The sequence below is a fragment of the Oncorhynchus tshawytscha genome, unplaced genomic scaffold (assembly GCF_018296145.1).
Source record: "Oncorhynchus tshawytscha isolate Ot180627B unplaced genomic scaffold, Otsh_v2.0 Un_contig_766_pilon_pilon, whole genome shotgun sequence".
Taxonomy (NCBI): Eukaryota; Metazoa; Chordata; class Actinopteri; order Salmoniformes; family Salmonidae; genus Oncorhynchus; species Oncorhynchus tshawytscha.
In genome coordinates this window covers 2,710,878-2,732,902 of record NW_024609833.1, presented here as the reverse complement: position 1 = coordinate 2,732,902, position 22,025 = coordinate 2,710,878, and the positions used below count along the sequence as shown (strand labels likewise).

General features: G+C 42.2%; 1 protein-coding gene across 5 annotated transcripts in view; it reads right to left on the bottom strand.

Annotated features, from left to right (window-relative positions):
* si:dkey-220o5.5 (actin filament-associated protein 1-like 2) overlaps window positions 1-22,025 on the bottom strand; it is a 106,016-nt gene that overhangs the window by 21,899 nt on the left and 62,092 nt on the right. For 4 of the 5 annotated variants that reach the window (XM_024418369.2, XM_024418371.2, XM_024418372.2 and 1 more), the window contains 7 exons: window positions 20,829-20,912; window positions 20,610-20,692; window positions 7,411-7,507; window positions 6,810-7,039; window positions 5,581-5,757; window positions 4,912-5,004; window positions 4,682-4,772 (listed from right to left, as the gene is read on the bottom strand). In XM_024418369.2, the coding sequence (XP_024274137.1) occupies window positions 4,682-4,772; window positions 4,912-5,004; window positions 5,581-5,757; window positions 6,810-7,039; window positions 7,411-7,507; window positions 20,610-20,692; window positions 20,829-20,912 (855 nt within the window). The remainder of the gene's footprint in view (window positions 1-4,681; window positions 4,773-4,911; window positions 5,005-5,580; window positions 5,758-6,809; window positions 7,040-7,410; window positions 7,508-20,609; window positions 20,693-20,828; window positions 20,913-22,025) is intronic. The other variant, XM_024418370.2, reaches the window with a different exon arrangement.

Genomic DNA, 22,025 nt, shown 5'->3' with positions numbered 1-22,025 from the left:
TTTGCTCGCTATAGCAGCTTCATTCACACTCTTCTTCTTCTACTAACTACTTGCTTGCGCTAGTTTTAGAGAAAGCTGCTGTGGAAAACACCAGAAGCTAGCAAGTGTCAAGTGAAACCACATCACCTAGCCAGGTAAGTTACAATCGTTTGAGACACTAGCTACAGTAGTGATGTATATAATGTCACAATTTATTATATTGATAGATGATCTGCACTATAAGGTTTTAAATAGGCTATGCTAGCTAACGTTAACTATGTAGACTAGGTTAGCTAGCTACTGTTATGGTAGCTAGGTTATAAAACATTCACATGTAAACATGCAGCGGACGGGCTATTTTGAATATATGATTATATTAAATTAATGCGATATATGAGAATATTTATTTGTAGATTACAATTTTAATTGTGTGAAAATGTATTTTGAAATTTTTATGCATAACATCGGCATAATGTTTTCTGTTAGAGAGTGGAAAGGAAGGAGAGGATGAAGACTGGATAGGAAGAACTGTGAAGGAGATATTTTTATTTATATTAATTTTAATTTAAACTTTATTTAACAAGGCAAGTCAGATAGAGGAGGAAATGTAAAGATATGATTACAGAGCCTGCCAATTTATTATTCCAAACAATGTTTTTGAAAGAAAATACAAAAATGAGGCAACCAATGGGAATCTGTTAACCAAAGTATTTTATCTAATAGTGTACTATTTATTATTAAAGATTGGAGAGGAAGGAGAAGATAGTGGAAAGGAAAAATTAAGGGAGTAAAAAGAATGAAGCGATTAGAGTGTTGAAGAGTGAGGTGGAAAGGTAAAGAGAAAGAAATGAAGAAAGAGAAGGAAGACGAGTGAAGAAAAGAGGAGAAAGATTTGAGGAGAAGAAAAAGTTAAGAGTGTAAGGAGAGTGACTCAAGGAGAGTGAAGAAGAGCAGACGGAGGAGGTACAATGGCTCTTTCCAAGAAACGGAAATGACATTTTAAAGGCAACATGATGAGAGAATTTCCATTTATACACTCAGGTCAAGACGATAGAATGGTTCACTGCACCCTTTGTAATTCCCCTTTTCAATTGGCAGCGGGGGAGGAACGACAGTGGTAGAACATCAACAGACGAAAAAGTATAAAGCCTCTCTGATTGCCCGTGTTAGTATGCCCTCTGTCACCACAATCTTCAAGGTAGAGCCTTTCCAAGAATAATATGATTTAGCTGTGCAGGAGGGTGTCTTTGCATACCACACTATGCGACACAATCATAGTTACAGATCTATGGACAGCAGAGCACAACTGACACTGAAGCTTTATGAGCCAAAGTCTACATGTGCTAGGACAAAATGTGAAACAAAACTGCTTGATTTTGTTGAATTGAAAGGAGAAACAGCAGAGGAAATGGCAGCTGAGGTCCTGATGGTCATCCCAAATTTTTACCTGGAAAACAAAGTCGTGGCATTCTCTACCAATAACACAAATACCAACTTTGGAGGACTGAATAGGCTGGGGTGGTTCAATGTCCATACCAAAGTTAAAAATGCTCTGCAGCGGGAGGTGATTGGCTTAGGTTGTCCTGCCCACACCATTCATAACACGGCCAGAACAGCTTTGGATATGATTCCCCTTCATGTTGAGTACCTACTCACAAAGATATTTGGATATTTTCATATTTTCACCGTCAGAGTAGAAAGACTGAAGAGCTTTTGTGAATTTGTTGGCCAGAAGTACCATAACATTTTAGGACACAGCAATGTTCGCTGGCTGTCCATGCTCCCTGCTCTAGAAAGAGTACTGAAAATGTACGTGCCATTGAAATCATTTTTTCTTTCTGAAGACAAAAGCCCTGTTGTCCAGCGAACAATGTTCGAAGATCCACTGACTGAACTTTGGCTGGCCTTTGTCCATGGAAACCTGACCGTATTCAGTGACACGATCAAGATGCTTGAAGGCTAGGACCGCTGTGCGGTGGAGTCAGCTGCAATTCTGGGAAACGTTGAGGCAAAATTTACTGCAAGACGTGATGACAACTTCATTCCAGTTTTGGTCAGAGGACTTCTCAAAGAGCTAGAGGAAAATGGAAAGAGAGCTTTCTGAAAACATCCCAATCATTCTTCACTATGGCTGTGAAATTACTTGCGAGAATGGGGAAAGCACACAGATAATCTATAAGATTTACATTGTCTCCTTTAAAAAGGCAACCTCAGTGTGAAGAGATTCAGAAGGCAGCAGCCACACTGCAGAAAAAATGCTCCAATGTGACCATCAATGAGGATGCATTGTTTGATGAGGTTACTGGCCTGCAAGAGTTCCTAAAGGGGGGATCGCTTGAAGAATGGAAAACATCTGAGACACCGCTTAGTCAAAGATGGGGCAGGGTGGTTACACACTTCAAAGAGAATGACATCCCACACACTAACCTGGCTAGATTAGCGTCTGTTGTCATGTGCTTACCTGGAAGTAATGCACCAGTCCAGAGAGTGTTCTCCCAAATGAATGATATATGGACAGCAGTAAGAAATAGGTTCACTGTTCCTACCATCAAGGCCATGCTTATTGTGAAGACAAACTTCAATCTCCCCTGCCAGGAGTTCATGGAGAAGCTGGCCAAAGACAGAGCAATCCTGAAGAAAATACATTCTTCTGAGAAATATACAGATTAGGTTGGTATAAATTTATTATATAGTTACCAATCTCATCATCATCTTATTTCTTTATTATTTTGTAAAGTATTTCACATATACTATTGTTTCTGTTTTTCCAATTTTGCTCATGCTCTCTTCTGCTCTTATTCTACCCAGACTACAGGACCACTGAATGGTTGTTCAGATTGGACAGTTCTGTCTTGTCTGTAGTGTTTCTGTAATATAGTTGTTTTCTCTGTCTGTCACAGTGTGCCTGTTAGACTAAATACATGCAACTGGAATTGTCCCCCTTTTCTATTTCATAGTTAATAACATTAGATATTTGAATGATATATTGACCACCGAACTGGAAATGTCCCCGGTTTTTAATTCCAGAAATCTGGTAAATGTATTGTTGAATGCTATTGGTAAGTTGTTCAAGTCGCAGTAACCGGCGTTTGTCCACCGCTTTTACTGGTGGAGAACAGCAGGCAGGGGAAGCAGTAGAGTCGGCTGCTAGCAGCGAAGCCACAGAGCCAGCTTATCCGTTGATACCACTCAGATTGAAATGATCGTGTATCTTCTGTCCCTTTCTTTGATGTAGGTCAGGTGTTGAACTTCCATCTCTTATCACACCCTGTTTCACTAGAAAATACAACTTTGAAAACGGTTTCAGATGCAATATGTTATCCATCCTGATCAGCTTACAGTACCATAGCTATCAGCAAAACTAACGTAACCGTCAAAAGGCAGCAGATGACTTGTGATGTCCGTAGGCAGGAGCGAGCTCTGCCTATCCTCCTGCCTTTCCCATTACTTTGTTCACACCAATTCGCATGCATGCAATATGCGTGTATTATTTGAGTGCAATGAAAATGAATGAGACATATTGACACATGAAAAGGCAGCGAAGCTCTCTGCCCGCCTTTAAGCATCCGTTGGTTGTCAGTATAAAGTAGACACACATGCGCAAGTCATGTCAATGCCTTGAATTGAGTTTGAAGGGCTTGAGAAAGTCACATGGCGAAGCATGGCAAATTTGGGAAGTACTGTACACAACATGCAACGATTTCAACAATTTGAATGAGTTACAGTCAATTGAAATAAATTAGGTCCTAATCTATGGGTTTCACATGACTGAGCAGGGGCATAGCCATGGGTTGGCTTGGGAGGGCATATGCCCACTCATTTGGGAGCCAGGCCCACCCACTGGGGAGCCAGGCCCAGCCAATCAGAATTAGTTTTCCCCCATAAAAAGGGCTTTATTACAGACAGAAATACTCCTCAGTTTCATCAGCCGTCCGGGTGGCTGATCTCAGACGATCCCGCAGGTAAAGAAGCCGGATGTGGAGGTCCTGGGCTGGCGTGCTTACACATGGTCCGCGGTTGTGAGGCCGGTTGGACGTACTGCAAAATTCTTTAAAACAACGTTGGAGGCGGCTTATGGTGGAGAAGTTAACATTAAATTCTCTGGCAACAGTTCTGGTGGACATTCCTGCAGTCAGCATGCCAACTGCATGCTCCCTCAAAACTTGAGACATCTGTGGCATTGTGTTGTGTGATAAACTGCACATTTTAGAGTGGCATTTTATTGTCACCAACACAAGGTGCAACTGTGTAATGATCGTGCTGTTTAATAATCTTCTTGATATGCTACACATGTCAGGTGGATGTATTATCTTGGCAAAGGAGAATATTTGTGCACAAAATTTGAGAGAAATAAAGCTTTTTGTGCATATGGAACATTTCTGTGATCTTTTATTTCAGTTCATGAAACATGGGACTAACACTTTACATGATGCGCTTATAATTGTGTTCAGTATAGTTCAAAAATTGATATTATCATGCAGAAAAAACATACAATGATTATTGATCAAATTTATATTTACTTACTTTTCATTACAGTTCTTTTTTCATTCATTTTCACATTTAATACTGACCGCACTTCACTGCTTCACGGAGTCCTCAGTGACTCATTCAGTCCCTACGAAGCAACTTAAGATGGAGCTATTGATAGTCTTTGAAACAGAGCAGCATTTGTTAATGTTGACAAATGGGGGAATTGGCTTACCTTTATCCTTCATTTCCACACTGCTGGGAGCAGAGGGCAGCGCCAACATTTTCTCTTCATCCGAGTCTGAAGTCTGAATGACTGTGCTTGACTGCGAGGGAAACAACACATGAAAGGGCAGCATTGAAAGAAAACCTGAGCCACCTTATTCAGTCAAATTGAGTTAATTTAATGTTAATGTTAACTAGGGGCAGGAGTAGCTTTAATTCTTATAGTGGCAGAAGACTTACCCTGCAAGAGTCCAGTCTGTCACATTTGAGTAACAAGGAGAACCTTTGGGACTCGGGCTCATAGTAGGAGGAGCCCTTCACCTCCTCAATGATCTAGGGGACCAGCCGGACAACCAGTAAGAATTGAAAACACATTACACACAACATTTTTTGGTGCAGTTTCCCAAACACAGATTAAGTCTAGTCCTGGGCTAAAAAAAAGAAAAAGAAAGATTCATATTTTTAGCCCAGGACTAGACTTATTCTTACAGGACTATGCTTAATCTGTGTCCAGGAAACTGCCCCATAACACCTACAGCCATACCCCATAACAAACATACCCTATATCTCCCAATCCTACTGTCCATTTCTCCTATCCTGAAAATAACCTGTTAACAACTGCCATTTATCTCAGATAGGCTAAGGCATGCCTGTTTGGACAATCATGGGTATTACACATCCAAAAAGGCATTTCCTCTTACCCCTCCCTTTGCTCTCTTTCAGTCAATTGCTGTGTCAAACCGTGGGACTATAGCTGCCATGTCTGAGCCAGAACGGCCCATAGGGCAGGAGCCCTCTCCTGTTTCTATAGTATGAGGCAGTTTGATGTACATGTACACCCCTTGGACAGGACGCTAGTCTATCGCAGTCCTCTGTGGGACTATGCTGTAATGACAAACACCTCCAAACCTTCCTCCATTCCTCCGCCTGGTGGCAGCTCTGGAAGCCCATCACCACTGTGTCGGAACCAGTCACAACTTTGAGCTCATGCTGCATCTTCTTGTTGTGCTTGGACTTGTAAACCACCTGGCAGCCCCGCAGGTCGAGCTCCAGCAGCGGGTAGAGGTCCTTGGCACATTTGTAGCACTGTGATTCAAAATAGGAAAAGGATACCTGAGCTTGTTGCAGGTGTGTGGGAGTAATTTAGCAGCCACTCTTATCCAGAGTGACTTACAGGCACAATTAGGGTTAAGTGCCTTGCTCAAGGGAACATCGACAGGTTTTTCACCTAGTCGGCTCTGGGATTCGCCCCAGCAACATTTTGGTTACTGACCCAACACCCTTAAGCACTAGGCTACCTGCCCCTCCACTTGTAGCACTAGAAGCAACTTGAAACAGTCAAATAGGATGAACAATTTATGGGCTATTCGGTAAATAAAAAGCATGAGCTGGCGCACACCCAGAGAAAAATATTTAGTGTAGAGGTGCTGACTAATGGTGAATAAACTGTAAGCCATAAATTATTGGGTAAAAAACACCAACGTTACAGCATCAATGTGCCTTTTTCAGGGTAATGTCATGAATGCTTGAACCAAGTTATGTTATGTTGCAATTAGTGCAACCAATGACAATAGTGAGGGATGTGTCGTAATTGCTAGGTTGATCAGAATGAATTTTAGCGAAACTGTTAAAAGACAACAGTCCATAGCATATTGAATATATTATGCCATTGTTATCATTAGTATTAGCATAACATCAGCATCAACATGCATCAACATTCATCGTTTCATTTAATTTCACCTATATATTTAAATATTTCCAATTTCATTTAATGTTTGTGTAACAGTTAATCTTTTGGTTCAACCATAATGCATAATAAGCATCATCAACAGGGGGAACATACGCTGATAAGCTGTAGAAAGAATACATTAATTTACAAGACCTGTTCACAGAAAATATAATTGGTCATAAGAAGGGTCTGAGATCAGTCAATATTCAGACCACTAGGGGTCAATGTTTTTTTATTCTGTGAATACTACATAAAACAGAGCCATACAAACCCTTCCTTCCTTCCAGACATTTCAAGGTTAATGCATTTTTACGGCTATAGTAAGCTACATGGATGAAACATGTTCAAACACGTTTGTCGACACCTAGCAGATGATCGTACAGTGTTTTGTCCTTAGGAATGTGCTTACCAACAGCAGATTGTTGCGGACGAGAAAGAGTTGTTTGGTCCATTGGCCCAGCCATTTTTTCCTCCACAGGTAGCCACAGATGCGTGACTCAGAAGTAGGCCGCAGACAGGTCTGGGAGGCACTCCACTGGATGTAGTGGGCCCGGTCCTTCACAAACTCCTCATCTTCCTCACCGTATGACTCGTAGTGACTGCTGTCTGAGTCACCTTTGTCTGGAGAAAACACAGACACTCACACGAGCACACATGTACACACAGATGATGCATTTTAATTTTTTTGACACACCTGTTTGACACCACTTTTCAGAATGTGGTAAAAAGAGATACGCTGGGTTTTTACGTAGATTAAAATCCACAGTACAAAACTGTGGAAGTTCGAAGGTTTGAGGATGAAAAATAGTACAAATAGAGAGAGAGAGAGAGAGAGAGAGAGAGAGAGAGAGAGAGAGAGAGAGAGAGAGAGAGAGAGAGAGAGAGAGAGAGAGAGAGAGAGAGAGAGAGAGAGAGAGAGAGAGAGAGAGAGAGAGAGAGAGAGAGAGAGAGAGAGAGAGAGAGAGAGAGAGAGAGAGAGACTGCTGTATCTAATGACTTGTTGAGCATACCTGTGGAGGGATTGTCTGGAACAAAAGGCTCAGCCTCCTCGTAGCAGTCCTCATCTAAACCTTCTGGAGGTTGGGGGGGTACCGCCGGCTCCTGGCTCTGACAAGTGGTAATGACAGAGAGCCTTCATGACTCACAGGACTGTAGTAGGGCAGTGAGACATGACCTGATCCATGGCTACGTTCCAAATGGCACCGTATTCGCTATATAGTGCACTGCTTTGGACCGGGGCCCATAGATGGGGAATAGGGTGCCATTTGAGACACAGACGAGATCTATCTGTGCTTCCAAGCCTTCGCAATAGGGCTGTCAATTGGTCTAACATTTTTTACATGTATTTTTCCATATATGTTTGAATAAAATCAACTATATGTAGGTTACTTTGCCTGATGCTTTAAGCACTGCACTTAAAAATCAAGACACACAAATAAATAAAGAGGGAGCCAGAGATTAATATATCCTAACCAGAAGAAAAATATCTGTTCCCGACCCTCCTCCCGCTGCCTGCTGCTGCTGCTAGCCTTCACAGATTCTGCCATTAACCTCCTGAAGTTGCCGGTAATAGGCTACACCAGCAGTCGGCAACCTTTTCCATTTGGAGTGCCAAGTTATGGTACCATTTCTACTAATCTGCGTGCCAGTTATGATTTTCATATGCACATTTTCGTGGAACAGTTTAATTTAATTTATAATAAAGTCTTCATATCTCAAAATCAATATCATGTGGTTAAATAAAAATAATATCTAAATGAAAATGATACAAATCTAAAAGTAACTTCTATTGCCATTGCCAATATGTAAAAATAGCCTACATAAAGCTAAAAAATAAAAACATTGCAGCCAGCAGGTAGAAAATATCCAGATAAAAATAAATATCTTATAAAATTACATAGGCTATGCATAGCCTGTCTGCAAGGAACTTGAAATTTTGTTTCAACTATTAACTTGGGTCTGGCCTGCTAGCAAACTAGCAACATTGTATAAACTATTCTGGGCCTTTAGTGCTTGTGCCAGTGAGTTCCGGACAGACAGATACAGCTGTATGCTATTTAGGATAAAAAATAAATCAGGTAGGCCTTTTTTATGACATTTCCAATGGATCAGAGCATGACATTTTTTCACCTTTCATGCTGAGTGGTTATTGAAAGTGAGAGAGCTGGATTTTTTCTCTCAAATAGGCTACGTTGAGGAACTATTGTCATTCTCAATGAATCTAAAAACAGACTTTGTTTACTTACTTCAGCGGTTGTTGATTACTTACATTACTTTGAGAAGCTAAGTTAAGACAATCAGAAATAGTATCAGATCCCCAAATGGGCTCATTTATAAGCCTACATTTGCGTGCAGGCCAGGTAGCCTAGACCTAGTTCTATGCGTAATCAGGAGCATGTCCTTACTCAAGATTGACAGCCAAACAAAAGACAATGGACAAATTGACAACTCGTAAATGGAATGAAATAAACCAAAACTTTTCCCTCACAAGTGTATCATAGGCTGTGTGTTCTACAGACATGTCAAATCCTACAATGGCAATGGTAAGACTGTGTCGTGACTTTACTTTCATTAGTCTGATGACTTTACACTCGCAGCTGCAGCATGGCAATGTTCTGGTCTAGTCTGGGAGTTTGGTTTATTTTCTTCACCTCGTGTAGAGGTTCCAAGTTCCAACCATTTCCAACATGTAGCGACCACTCTACGCTTTTCTGGTGTAATGTTAATTTCAATACCAATTGTTTTATGCACTCTCTGGAAATGGGCGGTTCCGTCAGGCTGACATGCTCTTAGAACTCACTCGAGGCAACTTACTGTGCACAGTTTATAGAAGACAAATTATCTTATGGCTCCTAAAATCACATTCCTATATTAACAGAAATACTTTCATAATTTGTCATATTTCAATATTTCATATACAATGTTAAGGATGGAAACTTGACAGATAAAGGGCATATACTTTTCAAGTTACAGTATATCCTTTATAACCTTTTTAATGACATCACAAAATAAAAACCAATATGACATTAGTTTTCTATAGATCATCTCTGACCATTCCCCACTTTCTTATGTTAGAAGACCTCTCTGGATCTTCTCTGCTTTAATTTAGGACAGGTTGTGAGCTGTCAAACCCGGCCCAGTTCCCTCCTCCCCTCTTCTGTGGGTGAGAGAAGGTCTGGTTACTGTCATCCATTGCCAAGCTGATCTGACCCATTCTGATCCTCACAGGACAATCATGACAACTGTAATAATAATAAATTAAATGCATTAAGAAATTACCGTAACCAAACAAACATTTTAGATGAGAAATGATGGTAATTATCGATAAATGTACTACTGGTGATACTGGTATGCCATCACCGCGGACTCCGCAATGGATTAGTCCACTCAGACAGGCGTGAATCACACAGGTGTCTCTTGTGCCATATTTTTTTTAAAATATATATTTGCCACTGCTTGACTAAGAATCTTGGTGGGCCAACAACCTATCAACCAAACAATCGACCAGTCGACTAAATGGGGCCAGCCTTACTTCGCACGCTAATAGAATACATACAAGTAATTGCCAAAATAAAGGAAACACGTTGTCACGCCCTGGCCATAAGAGAGGCTTGTCTGATTTCTGTATTTTAACTGTAACTCAGAAAAATATTTGAAATGGTTGCATGTTGCATTTATATTTTTGTTCAGTATAGTATAATCCATCTGCATTTCATACATGTATTCACATGTAAATGCTAATTGAAGCTTTTTTAAATTATTAATAAAATTCAAGTTTAAAATCAGAAGCATTGTAAAGCTAAATGTTTCATAGCCGACATTGAACACATTCTTTATGGGAATTACAGTGCATTCGGAAAGTATTCAGACCCCTTGACTTTTTCCACAATTTGTTATGTCACATCCTTGTTCTAAAATGGATTTAAATAAAAACAAGTCCTCATTAATTTACACAAAGCGAAAACAGGTTTTAAGATTTTTTTGCAAATTTATTGAAAATGAGAAACAGAAATACCTTATTTGCATAATTATTCAGACCCTTTACCATGAGACTTTTCAGCGGCAGGGACTGGGAGACTCTTCAGGATCGGGGTAAAGATGAACGGAGCAAAGTACAGAGATCCTTGATGAAAACCTGCTCCCCTTGAGTGCTCAGGACCTCAGACTGGAGCAAAGTTTCACCTTCCAACAGGGCAACGACCCTAAGCACACAGCCAAGACAATGCAGGAGTGGCTTTGAGACAAGTCTCTGAATATCCTTGAGTTTCCCAGCCAGAGCCCAGACTTGAACCCGATCTAACATCTCTGGAGAGACCTGAAAATAGCTGTGCAGCGACGTTCCCCATCCAACCTGCCAAAGGTGCTTCAACAAACATCCGCACTGAGCTAAAGGGTAGAGCTACCGCTTTCAAGGAGCGGGACTCTAACCCAGAAGTTTATAAGAAACCCCGCTATGCCCTCCAACAAACCATCAAGATCGAATCGTACTCGCTCGTTGGATGTGGCAGGGCTTGCAAACCATTACAGACTACAAAGGGATGCACAGCCGCGAGCTGCCCAGTGACACAAGCCTATCAGTCAAGCTAAATTACTTCTATGCTCGCTCCGAGGCAAGTAACGCTGAAACATGCATGACAGCATCAGCTGTTTTGGATGACTGTGTGATCACGCTCTCCATAGCCAATTTGAGTAAGACCTTTAAACAGGTCAACATTCACAAGGCCGAAGGGCCGGACAGATTACCAGGACTTGTACTCCAAGCATGCGCTAACCAACTGGCAAGTGTCTTCACTGACATTTTCAACCTCTCCCTGTCTGAGTCTGTAATACCAACATGTTTCAAGCTGACCACCATAGTCACCATAGCTGACCACCATAGTCCAAGAACACTAAGGTAACCTGCCTAAATGACTACCAACCTGTAGTACTCACATCTGTAGCCATGAAGTACTTTGAAAGGCTGGTCACGGCCCACATCAACACCATTATCCCAGAAACCCTAGACCCACTCCAATTTGCATACCGCCCCAACAGATCCACAGATGAAGCAATCTCTTTTGCTCTCCACACTTCCCTTTCATACCTGGACAAAAGGAACACCTATGAGAGAATGCTATTCATTGACTACAGCTCAGTGTTCAACATCATAGTGCCCTCAAAGCTCATCACTAAGCTAAGGACCCTGTGACTGAACACCTCCCTCTGCAACTGGATCCTGGACTCCCTGACGGGCCGCCCCCAGGTGGTAAGGGTAGTTAACATCACATCCGCCATGCAGATTCTCAAAACGGGGGCCCCTCAGGGGTGCGTGCTCAGTCCCCTCCTGTACTCTCTGTTCACTCATGGCTGGACTGCCAGGCACAACTCCAACACCATCATTAACTTCTTATGGCTGCAGGGGCAGTATTGAGTAGCTTGGATGAAAAGGTGCCCAGAGTAAACGGCCAGCTCCTCAGTCTCAGTTGCTAATATATGCATATTATTATTAGTATTGGATAGAAAACACTCTAAAGTTTCCAAAACTGTCAAAATATTGTCTGTGAGTATAATAGAACTGATATTGCAGGCAAAACCCTGAGTAAAATCAAACCAGGAAGTGGCTTGTATTTTGAAAACTCCATGTTCCATAGCCTGCCTTTGCTCCATTTAAAGGGATATCAACCAGATTCCTTTTCCTATCGCTTCCTCAAGGTGTCAACAGTCTTCAGACATCGTTTCAGGCTTTTATTTTGAAAAAATGAGCGAGAACGATAACATCGCGTCATTGTATGGCCGGGTGCCAGCAGCGTTTTGTATGCGTAACAGAGTTTGGGCTGCCATTGCCTTTCCCTCTCCTACTGATAAAGACAGTTGCGGTTGATATTTAATCGATTATGTATTTTAAAAACAACCTGAGGATTGATTATAAAAAATGTTTGACATGTTTCTGTGGACATTACGGAAACTATTTGGAATTTGTCTGCGTTGTCGTGACCGCTCGTTCCTGTGGATTTCTGAACATAATGCGGCAAACAAACGATGGTATTTTGGATATAAAAATAATCTGTATGGAACAAAAAGAACATTTATGGTGTAACTGGGAGTCTCGTGAGTGAAAACGATTAATTTGATTGCTTTTCTGATTTTCGTGGCCATGCTACTTCATGCTAAGTGTACAATAATGTTTTGTCGGTTGATTCGTAAACTTACACAAACGCTTGGATTGCTTTCGCTGTAAAGCATATTTTCAAAATCTGACATGACAGGTGGATTAACAAAAGGCTAAGCTGTGTTTTCCTATATTGCACTTGTGATTTCATGAATATAAATATTTTTAGTAATATTGTTTGAATGTTGCGCTATGCATTTCAACGGTTGTTGATGACAATTATCCCGTTAACTGGATTGCAGCCATAACAAGTTAAGTTTGCTGATGACACAATAGTGGTAGGCCTGATCACGACAACGATGAGACAGCCTTGGAGGAGGTCAGAGACCTGGCCGTGTGGTGCCAGGACAACAACCTCTCCCTCAACGTGATCAAGACAAAGGAGATGATTGTGGACTACAGAAAAAGGAGGATCGAGCAAGGCCCCATTTTCACCTATGGGGCTGTAGTGGAGCAGGCTGAGAGCTTCAAGTTCCTTGGTGTCCACATCACCAACAAACTATCATGCTCCAAGCACACTACGACAGTCGCGAAGGGGCTACGACAAAACCTATTCCCCCTCAGGAGACTGAAAAGATTTGGCATGGGTCCTCAGATCCTCAAACAGTTATACAGCGGCACCATTGAGAGCATCCTGACTGGTTGCATTACTGCTTGGTATGGCAATTGCTTGGCCTCTGACGGCAAGGCACTACAGAGGATAGTGCGTAGGGGCCAGTACATCACTGGGGCCAAATTGTCAAAGACTCCAGCCACCCTAGTCATAGACTGTTCTATCTCCTACCGCACGGCATGCAATACCGGAGCGCCAAGTCTAGGTCCAAAAGGCTTCTCAACAGGTGCTACTCTCAAGCCATAAGACTCATGAACACCTGAACATCTAATCAAATGGCTACCCAGACTATTTGCATTGCCCCCCCCTCCTCTTTTACACTGCTGCTATTCTCTGTTTATAATCTATGCATGGTCACTTTAACTCAACCTACATGTACAGAAAGGAGTCTATAGATATAGGATATTTTGCCTTTAAATGATTGTGCTGTAGCACAAAGTGTTTCTACTTCATTCAGCTGAGCTCTAAACCTCCTCTTGGAAGTAAATGAGGAAATGAAATGTCTAATTTGAAGATATTTAAAAAGAAATCTTGGCACATTGAATTCACTGCAGAGCTCTTGAAAGGATTTCAGTGTAGTGGTTTTCTGATGAAATAGGTCTGAAAAGGTCCTGATTCCTAGAGTATGCCAAAGATTAAAGTTGGCATCATTCATGGCTTTTGGCAAGTCTGGGTTGCATACTATAGGCGAGTGAGAACATATTTGGGAGGAAATGCCCAGGTATTTCTTGCAGTCCCTCAACGCTAGTAGGGTGCTGTAAATCACAAAGGTTTTGGCTATGTTGCCCACTTCACTAAAGTTATTAATGAATATAATTGAGCTTAGGAGCAATGAACCACAGGATTGGGCTTCTATCTGAATTCACGTTGAGTCTTTTTGTGATCCATGTTAGCATGTTGAGGATTTGGGCAGACCAGTAGTACAATTGAAGGGAGGGAAGGGGAAGACCACCTTTAGATTCAGGTTTTGAAAGAGTGGAGAACTTGATCCTAGGTTTTTTATTGCCCCATATAAATTTGGCTGATGCTTAGGTTAGTTGTTTTGAAAAAGGAAATCGAGAGATAGCATGGGAGCATTGGAAATAAATAGTTCAATCTAGGGAGGATGTTCATATGGATGACATTAATTCTTCCGACTAAGCTAATTGTGAGGGAGATCCAGGTTTGGAGATCGTTCTTGATTCGATCCAGGAGTGGAAGATAATTTTCCTTGAAAAGGCTATTCAGATCTGGTGTTGAAACCCCTGTGTCTTCCATTGGAATGGACAGTGTGTCTTCATAGAGCTAGTGAGTGTAAGATTGAGAGGGCAAACAGTGGATTTCTTAAAAGTTTTCTTATATTCTGAAAACTTAGCATACTGAGCAATTGTGTCTAAAATGGGAGGGATTTCTCAGGGTTGGATATGTAGAGCAAGACATCATCCGCATGGAGAGAAATCTGCAGAAACACCCATAATACTTTGATTGCTCCTTATCAACTCTGCCAGAGGCTCCACCCCCAACAAGTAGAGCAGGGGGGACAGAGAGCACCCTTGTCTTGTGCCCCATCCCAAAGGGAATCTGTCAGAGTTCAGGGCGTTAATAGTCACCATGGCATTTGGATGAGAGTGTAGGGACTTAATCCATTTAATAAAGTTTGGGCCCATATTGAACTTTTCTAAGACTGAGAACAGAAAACTCCACTCCATCCTGTCAAACGCCTTCTCAGCATCCAGGGAAGCCAGCAGGACAGGGGTCTTCTGTGCGTTTACTTGATCAATAATATCAAAAAGATGGCAAATGTTATCAGAAGAGTACCTGTCTCTAATAAATCCAGTTTGGTCCACTTTTATTATTTTGGGAAGAAGAGTGTTTAGTCTTTTGGAGAGCAATTTGGTAATTATTTTGTAGTCGAAATTCAACAAGCTTATGGGCCGGAAGGACGAGCAGGATAGAGGGTCCTTGTCTTTTTTGAGCAACACTGTAATGTGAGCTGTGTGCATAGAGTCTGGGAGAGCTCAGTTTTTGCAAAAATCATCCAGCATTGGCATGAAAATAGGGCTAAACTGGATGCCAAAAAGCTTTGTAAAACTCTCTGGGGAATCCATCTGGGCCTGGGGACTTACTAGGTGGCATGGAGGTAATTGCCTCCAGGACCTCCTCAGGAGTGAAGGGGGAGTTGAGATCTTCTTGGTTGGTCTCTGCTCTCTGTTTAGGTAGCGAAATTCCCTCAAAGAAGGAATGGAGTTCTGCCTCCGTATGTTTTCTCTCAGAAGTATATAGTTTGCAGTAAAAATCATGAAAAGTTAAATTGATCTTTTTTGGGTCATGTGACTTCGTCCTCTGCTGTTCGGATAGCCATGATTGTACGCTCTGACTGCTCTTTTTTTAATTGGTAAGCAAGCAATTTACACGGCATATTGCTAAACTCATGGTATTTCAGTTTAGTAAAGATTTTTTTATATTTTTTATCTCCCGGCTATAGTCCAAGTTCAGTTTGGCTTTGGCTGCTTTAGGGTGACTCTAGGAGGTGCTCTCTGAGGATAGTTTATTTACTTTTTTACAGAGTTCCAGCTCCCTCTCAAGATCTAGCATGTGTGCTTCCATTGCTTTTTTCTTAGAGGAAGCATATACAATTAGATTACCTCTTAGTATGGCTTTGGCAGCTTCCCATATTGTGGCCGGAGAAACAGGAGAGTCTTTTTTGTCTTGTGTGTAGTTGTCTATCCATGTAGTTACCAATGTATAGAACGCTTCATTTGATAACATGGAGGTGTTGAATTTCCAGCTCTTTGACCTCAGAATATTTTTGCAGAGGTCAAAGCGGAGGTGGACAAAGGCATGATCTGAAAGTGCTATGGGTTCGATTGTACACGTGGCTGAATTTTTGAAAATCTTTGGGATAAAAATGTAATCTATACGGGAGTAGGTGTTATGGACATTAGAGTAGTATGTATATTCCATAGATGAGCTATTAGTCTCTCTCCAGATATCTATCAGTCTCCAGATAGCTATCATCTCTTTAGTAAGAGAGTTCAACATCTTTGCAGATCTAGGATTTGTGGAGGGGACTTGAGATTATTTGTCCAGGGTTGGGTTGAGGGTACAATTAATATCTCCAGCCAGCACTCCAAAGGAAACAGAATGCTCATTGAGCAGGGATATCATTTTTGACATGAAAGCAGTAGTATCTGTGTTAGGGGCATATATGTTTAAGATAGTAATTGGTTGCCCATACAGTGACCCAGTTATCAAAATAAATGTCCCCTCCGGATCAGAAATGTTTTGATAAATTATGAATGGAACATTCTTATGGATAAGTATGGCTGTACCTCTACTGTTTGACTTGAAAGATGAGAAATACACCTGTCCCACCCAAGCTCTGCGGAGTTTGGCATGTTCGGCATCACAGAGGTGTGTCTCTTGTAATAGCGCAATGTCTGTTTTTACCTTTTTTAGAGCACATAGTATCTTTTTCTGTTTTATTGCATGACCTAGACCATGGCAGATCCATGTCAGTATATTTAAGGTACTAGTCATCATCATCAAACAGTAATCGAACTCTAGTGCAAGTCATCTCTGGGTAAAGGTGGATAATAGTTACAGCTGCTATCACATAAAATAAAAATAAATGGTGTACATAAAAGGACAATCTCTGAACAGCCCAGCCGAGTTCCCAAACAACTCGACACATCCCGTTGGATCTATTACCCCCACGCTCAGTCTCAATTCTGTGTTCAGAATTAACAAAAGAAACCGGGAACAGTTAGCAACGCACAACATCTCCCCCTCCCCACCAAAGAAATGCCTCATCCTCTCCGCCCCGCATTGAGTGACAACGTAGCCCCCGCCCAGACCACATTAAAAAAGAGGAAGAAAATAAAATCAATAGCCCAGCCTACATATACCTCCTCCAAAGGACATAGGGCTAATCGTTTGGACCAAATAAAACAGAAATGTTGGGGAAAATCCTGAAGAGGGATCTATAGGATAAGTCGTTCGTTTTTATTAAAACGTAATATCAACAGGATAAGACCATAGGCATAAAATTGACACATTGAGCTTCTCGTTAGGTCTGTAAATGTGTCGTAATCGACAGCCTATGAATGGTGGAGGCTTATGTGAAAATGATAACTACAAATAATAATAATAATATTATTAATAATAAAAAATGGGAAATAAAAGTAGGCTGAAACGTTAGTAGGCCTAGGTTAGGCTATAGAGCCTATCCCTCTCAGCTAAAAGAAAATAAATATAAATTAGAAGGCTATAATGACATCTTTAGATGGTCTTTGGATGGCAGCTATATGTTGTCTTACCTCCTTTAGTAATAACAGTAATCACTTTTAGTCATTGGTCCATTTCTCAGTGACCAGGATTGTCCTTCAAAAAACGTTTTGCCTCTTCGGGAGTTTTGAAGTGTCGCAGGGCTCCTTGGTGAAGAATCCTGAGCTCGTTTGGGTATTTGAATCCCCTAAAGATGCTTCGGTCAACGGAGTATTTCTTCACCTCGTCAAACTCTCTGCGCTTTTGGCGTATTCCAGCTGACAGGTCCTGGTGTAAAGTGAGTTTGGCATTTCCCACTGTAATGGTGTTGATTTTCGCCACCTGTAGGACTCGTTCCTTGTCGGTGAATCTCAGGAAACGTATGGTGATTGGGCGCGGTGGTTGTCTGGCTGCTTGGTGGGGGCCTCAGTGCTCAATGGGCCTGTCAGTGGACAGGTGGAGCCACTCAGGAAGTTTGTCTTGCAGGTAGTGGGTCAGTGGCATGTTTCCCTCTTATTTTTCACCCATAATTAACAGAACACAATTACGACAGAGTGCGAGTTTGGCATTTGTTGGGCCTCGGTGGGGGGTCCTCTTGCTCCTGGCTAATGGCGCTAGCTTTTTCTGAAGCTAGCTGTTTCTTGGAGGCTTTTTCCGCCGCTAATGCTTGAGTCCGGGTAAAAAAATGTTACCTGCAATGTCGCCTTTTTTAGCCGTCATCACATTTTGACTAAAGCTAAAGGAGCTAAAGGAGTTTCAACTTGAAGTGGAGGTAAGATTAAGAATTGGAAACTACTTGTGTGGAGCTCGTGTGGCTTGTGTGGCCGTTCATGCGGCCATCTCGTTCAAGGGTCACATGATCCCCATTATTTTTTTTAAAGTTATTTTTTAAATAATAGCACATTTATTTTAAATTGTATTTTTTCTTACCCCTTTTTCTCCGCAATTTTGTTGTATCCAATTTGGTAGTTACAGTCTTGTCTAATCACTGCAACTCCCGTACGGACTCGGGAGAGGCGAAGGTCGAGAGCCGTGCGTCTTCCGAAAAAACCCAACCAAGCCGCACTGCTTCTTGACAATGCCCACTTAACACGGAAGTCTGCCGCACCAATGTGTCGGAGGAAACACCATACACCTGGTGACTGTGTCAGCGTGCACTGTGTCAGGCCTGCCACAGGAGTCGCTAGTGCGCGATGGGACAAGGGGAGGCCAAATGGGGATAGGGGAGGCCAATCCCGGACAATGCTGGGACAATTGTGCGCTGCCCATTGAGTCTCCCGGTCGCGGCCGGCTGCGACAGAGCCTGGACTCGAACCCAGAATCTCTAGTGGCATAGCTAGCACTGCGATGCTGTGCCTTAGACCACTGCGCCACTCGGGACACCCTCACCTTTTCATTATAACGTTGGAGGAAATATGTTCCAATATTATATTCCTATTCTTTTTTTTAGGGGGTACATCAGCTTTAATATTGCAGGTAGAATGTAGCTTCCATCAATGTAATTGTCTGCATCACTTCCAATCCCCCATATATTTTTTAGCAAATACGTTCCTATAGTGTTTGAGGAACTTGTTTGCTGGCCTCATAAATGCTAGCTAATATTTCGCTACGAAAGTGAAAGAGAGTCTTAAGTGGATTTGCGAGAGAATTATGGGCAGAGTTTGATGGTAAACACAGCAGCCTCCTATGGGTTCTTCAAAAGTGCTCTTTCTCTTGGGGTTCTGGTCCGACTTCCTGCCTGTGTGTGTGCATGAGTGTGTCTGTGCGTGCGTGCGTCCACAGAACGGAAGGCTACCGCTGAGCTCATGGTCTCTGGGGGGTTCTGACTCAGACCGTCGGACTTCCTCCTCTCTTCTTCTGTGTGGGTATTCTATCACTCCATCTCGTAGACAAATGTAATTGCGACATGAACATCCACTTCCTCTACTCTGGCTCCATCTCCACCAATGGCATCATTGATGAAGAGGAGATGGCCTCTCGCATAAACAGAGCATTTCCTCTTTCGCTGATACTACCCCTGGTTCCCTCAACCGTTCATTCCCACTTTGATCCTCAGCATAAACCCTGATTATGAATCCCCATGCTGGGATTCTCTGTGAACCTGTCAATAGGCCGGAGGAGGCCGTAGGAACAGAGTTCCATACAGCAGAGGAGAAGGGAGGCTCAGTTTACAGTGTCTGAGCTGATTATCTCCGGAGTAGGCTACACCCTTTTTGTTGTCTATTTTGGGTTGCTCCCCCTGCCAACATGAAAAAGCCCCCGTTCGAGACAGTAGCGTGCCCTCTGACCTTTTGTACTCCTCAACCCTCGACGAGACATGCCTGGACCTCACCAAACCTCAGCAGGGCCAGGGACTCTCTCATTAGCAGCCCACATCACAGACTGCCACCCCCTCGTTCCCCTCATGCCCATCAGCTACTAATGCTGCATGGCCTAGAACTTTCCCTTGTCATTATGTTCACTTGCTCTAGCAAAGGCCCTGTAAAGAAATGCTGTCACTGGATCTTTACCTCCCTGCTGCAACTTTCTCCCCCAGTCATCTGAAGAGGAGCACAGGACCCAGAGTATCTTCGTCCCACCTGAATTTACTCCCAACATTCAAAAATGTCTGCCGCGTCACATAATCAAAACGGTTAACTAGTGCTGCAGATATTTTTTTGTGACACAATAACAGTTCTCTGAATTTAGAAAGCAAACCTATTCTTACAATGTCACACAGGCATGTGTTTCCCTTTTAGTTTAAATATTTTATAAAGCAGGCCAAATGAGTCCTGTGAATGTTCGTCTCACATTCTTGTGTGATAAAAGCACACTAAATTGTACCTGAGGCAGATAATTACAACATCTCAGGACTCCAACAACAAGACACCCCTTTTCACATATCTGTCCCAACACAGTTGAGCAGCCCTATCTTAAATGGCCAAATGTCCAGTTGATTTCAAATGCAATGGAAAAAATATCACAAAACCAAAGATACACATCATCAACTATAATGTATCACATATACCCAAAATATCCTGGCAACTGTGTAGCTCTGGCCAAGCTCATTAGTGCATGTTTTTGTTTTGAATCCAGTCACTAAACAAATTGGTGAATCATTTTGTCTATGGAGTTCAATACAGGGAGTTAGTGGAGGAATGTGCACTTAACGCCCTGGACCAGAGCTAGCAACAGCCATGGCAGGTGTTATGATAAGCACTTACCCCTTTCCGTAGCCATTCGGTAGAGGCAGAGGACAAGGTCTCCTCGGCTGAGTCCGGGTCTGGTCCTGACTGGAGCAGACCAACTGGGGGTAAAGGTCACAGCCAGGTCACAGGTTAAATGTCAGATATCACAGGAAATTGCACCTGTATCACCTCCACCTCAATAAACCAGTGACAAAATCAAATGCACATACTGAGGAGAGAAATGCATTCATGTACCTGTGCCTGACAGCTGGGTTTCCCTGAGATCATTGCTTGGGGACCCTGATGGACAGCTCATGATCATATACTCAGCATCCTCAACTGGAACACAGGAATACAGACACACAAAATATCTCAATGGATGGGTCATCAGATCTAAGTACTACTTCTGGTCAGATGTTTCCAAAATATGTCAGTATCCAGAATTCCAGCTATTCAAGACTCTATTTGACAGTTTGTTCATATTCTTTGGGCCATATACTGAACAAATGTATGGTGCATCGATTCCTCCTTATTAACCTTGTGTAGCACCATGTGATAAATCATCCACATATTTTTATTCTTCAGGCAAACATGGGCCTGTCTCTTAAAATGATAAAACAGACATATGTTGCATCCCAAACAGCACCCTATTTGCTTTATAGTGCACTATTTTTGACCAGAGCCCTATGTGCCCTATATAGTTCCTATGTGCAGGGGGCCAAAAGTAGTGCACCATAAAGGGAATAGGGTGCCATTTGGGATGCAGACATGGTCCACGGAGTTTAGATGACTGCACTCAGGCAGATTCATCTCTTGGCCAGAGATGAGAGGCTAGGTCCCAGACACACTTCCCATGATTCTGCATGGGAGCTGGAAAAGACTTGGAGCGTCAGGAATCCTTCTGGTTGCGCTACAAGAAGCGTGCTCTGTCATCCATGGCCCAGATTTCCTTCCACACCGACACAGTGTGCCAGCAGATTAACAGAGACACAGCAGTACTTTACAAGGACAGCGGAATCTCCTATTAAATTAAGCAGATATCTGAACTATGTTGTCATTACAGCCACTTCCAGATACAACAGTGTGTTTATTGAATGGTCAGATGCATGATGATTGCATTCTAATTAGCATCAGAGTAGGTAAAGGTAGCAAGAGTGGCAACAACAGTAGAATAGTAGTTAGTATTGTTTTGTTAAAAGGGTGGTTAACTAACATTTGCTTTTGGGCAACACAGAAAGATTGGCTACTCCTGGAATCAACCATAAAACACTGCCCAAGGTCGAGTTAGCTGGAGAGGCGTTGTTGATGGCCTATGCTCCACATGGGACAATGAACCTACATGTAAAGTGCCAAGTGAAAGTCTACACACCCCTTGCACAGTCTTCACATTTGCTGCCTTAAAATATTATCTAAAAATTATAGTTTTTTTTCTACAGATCTTCACAACTGTTG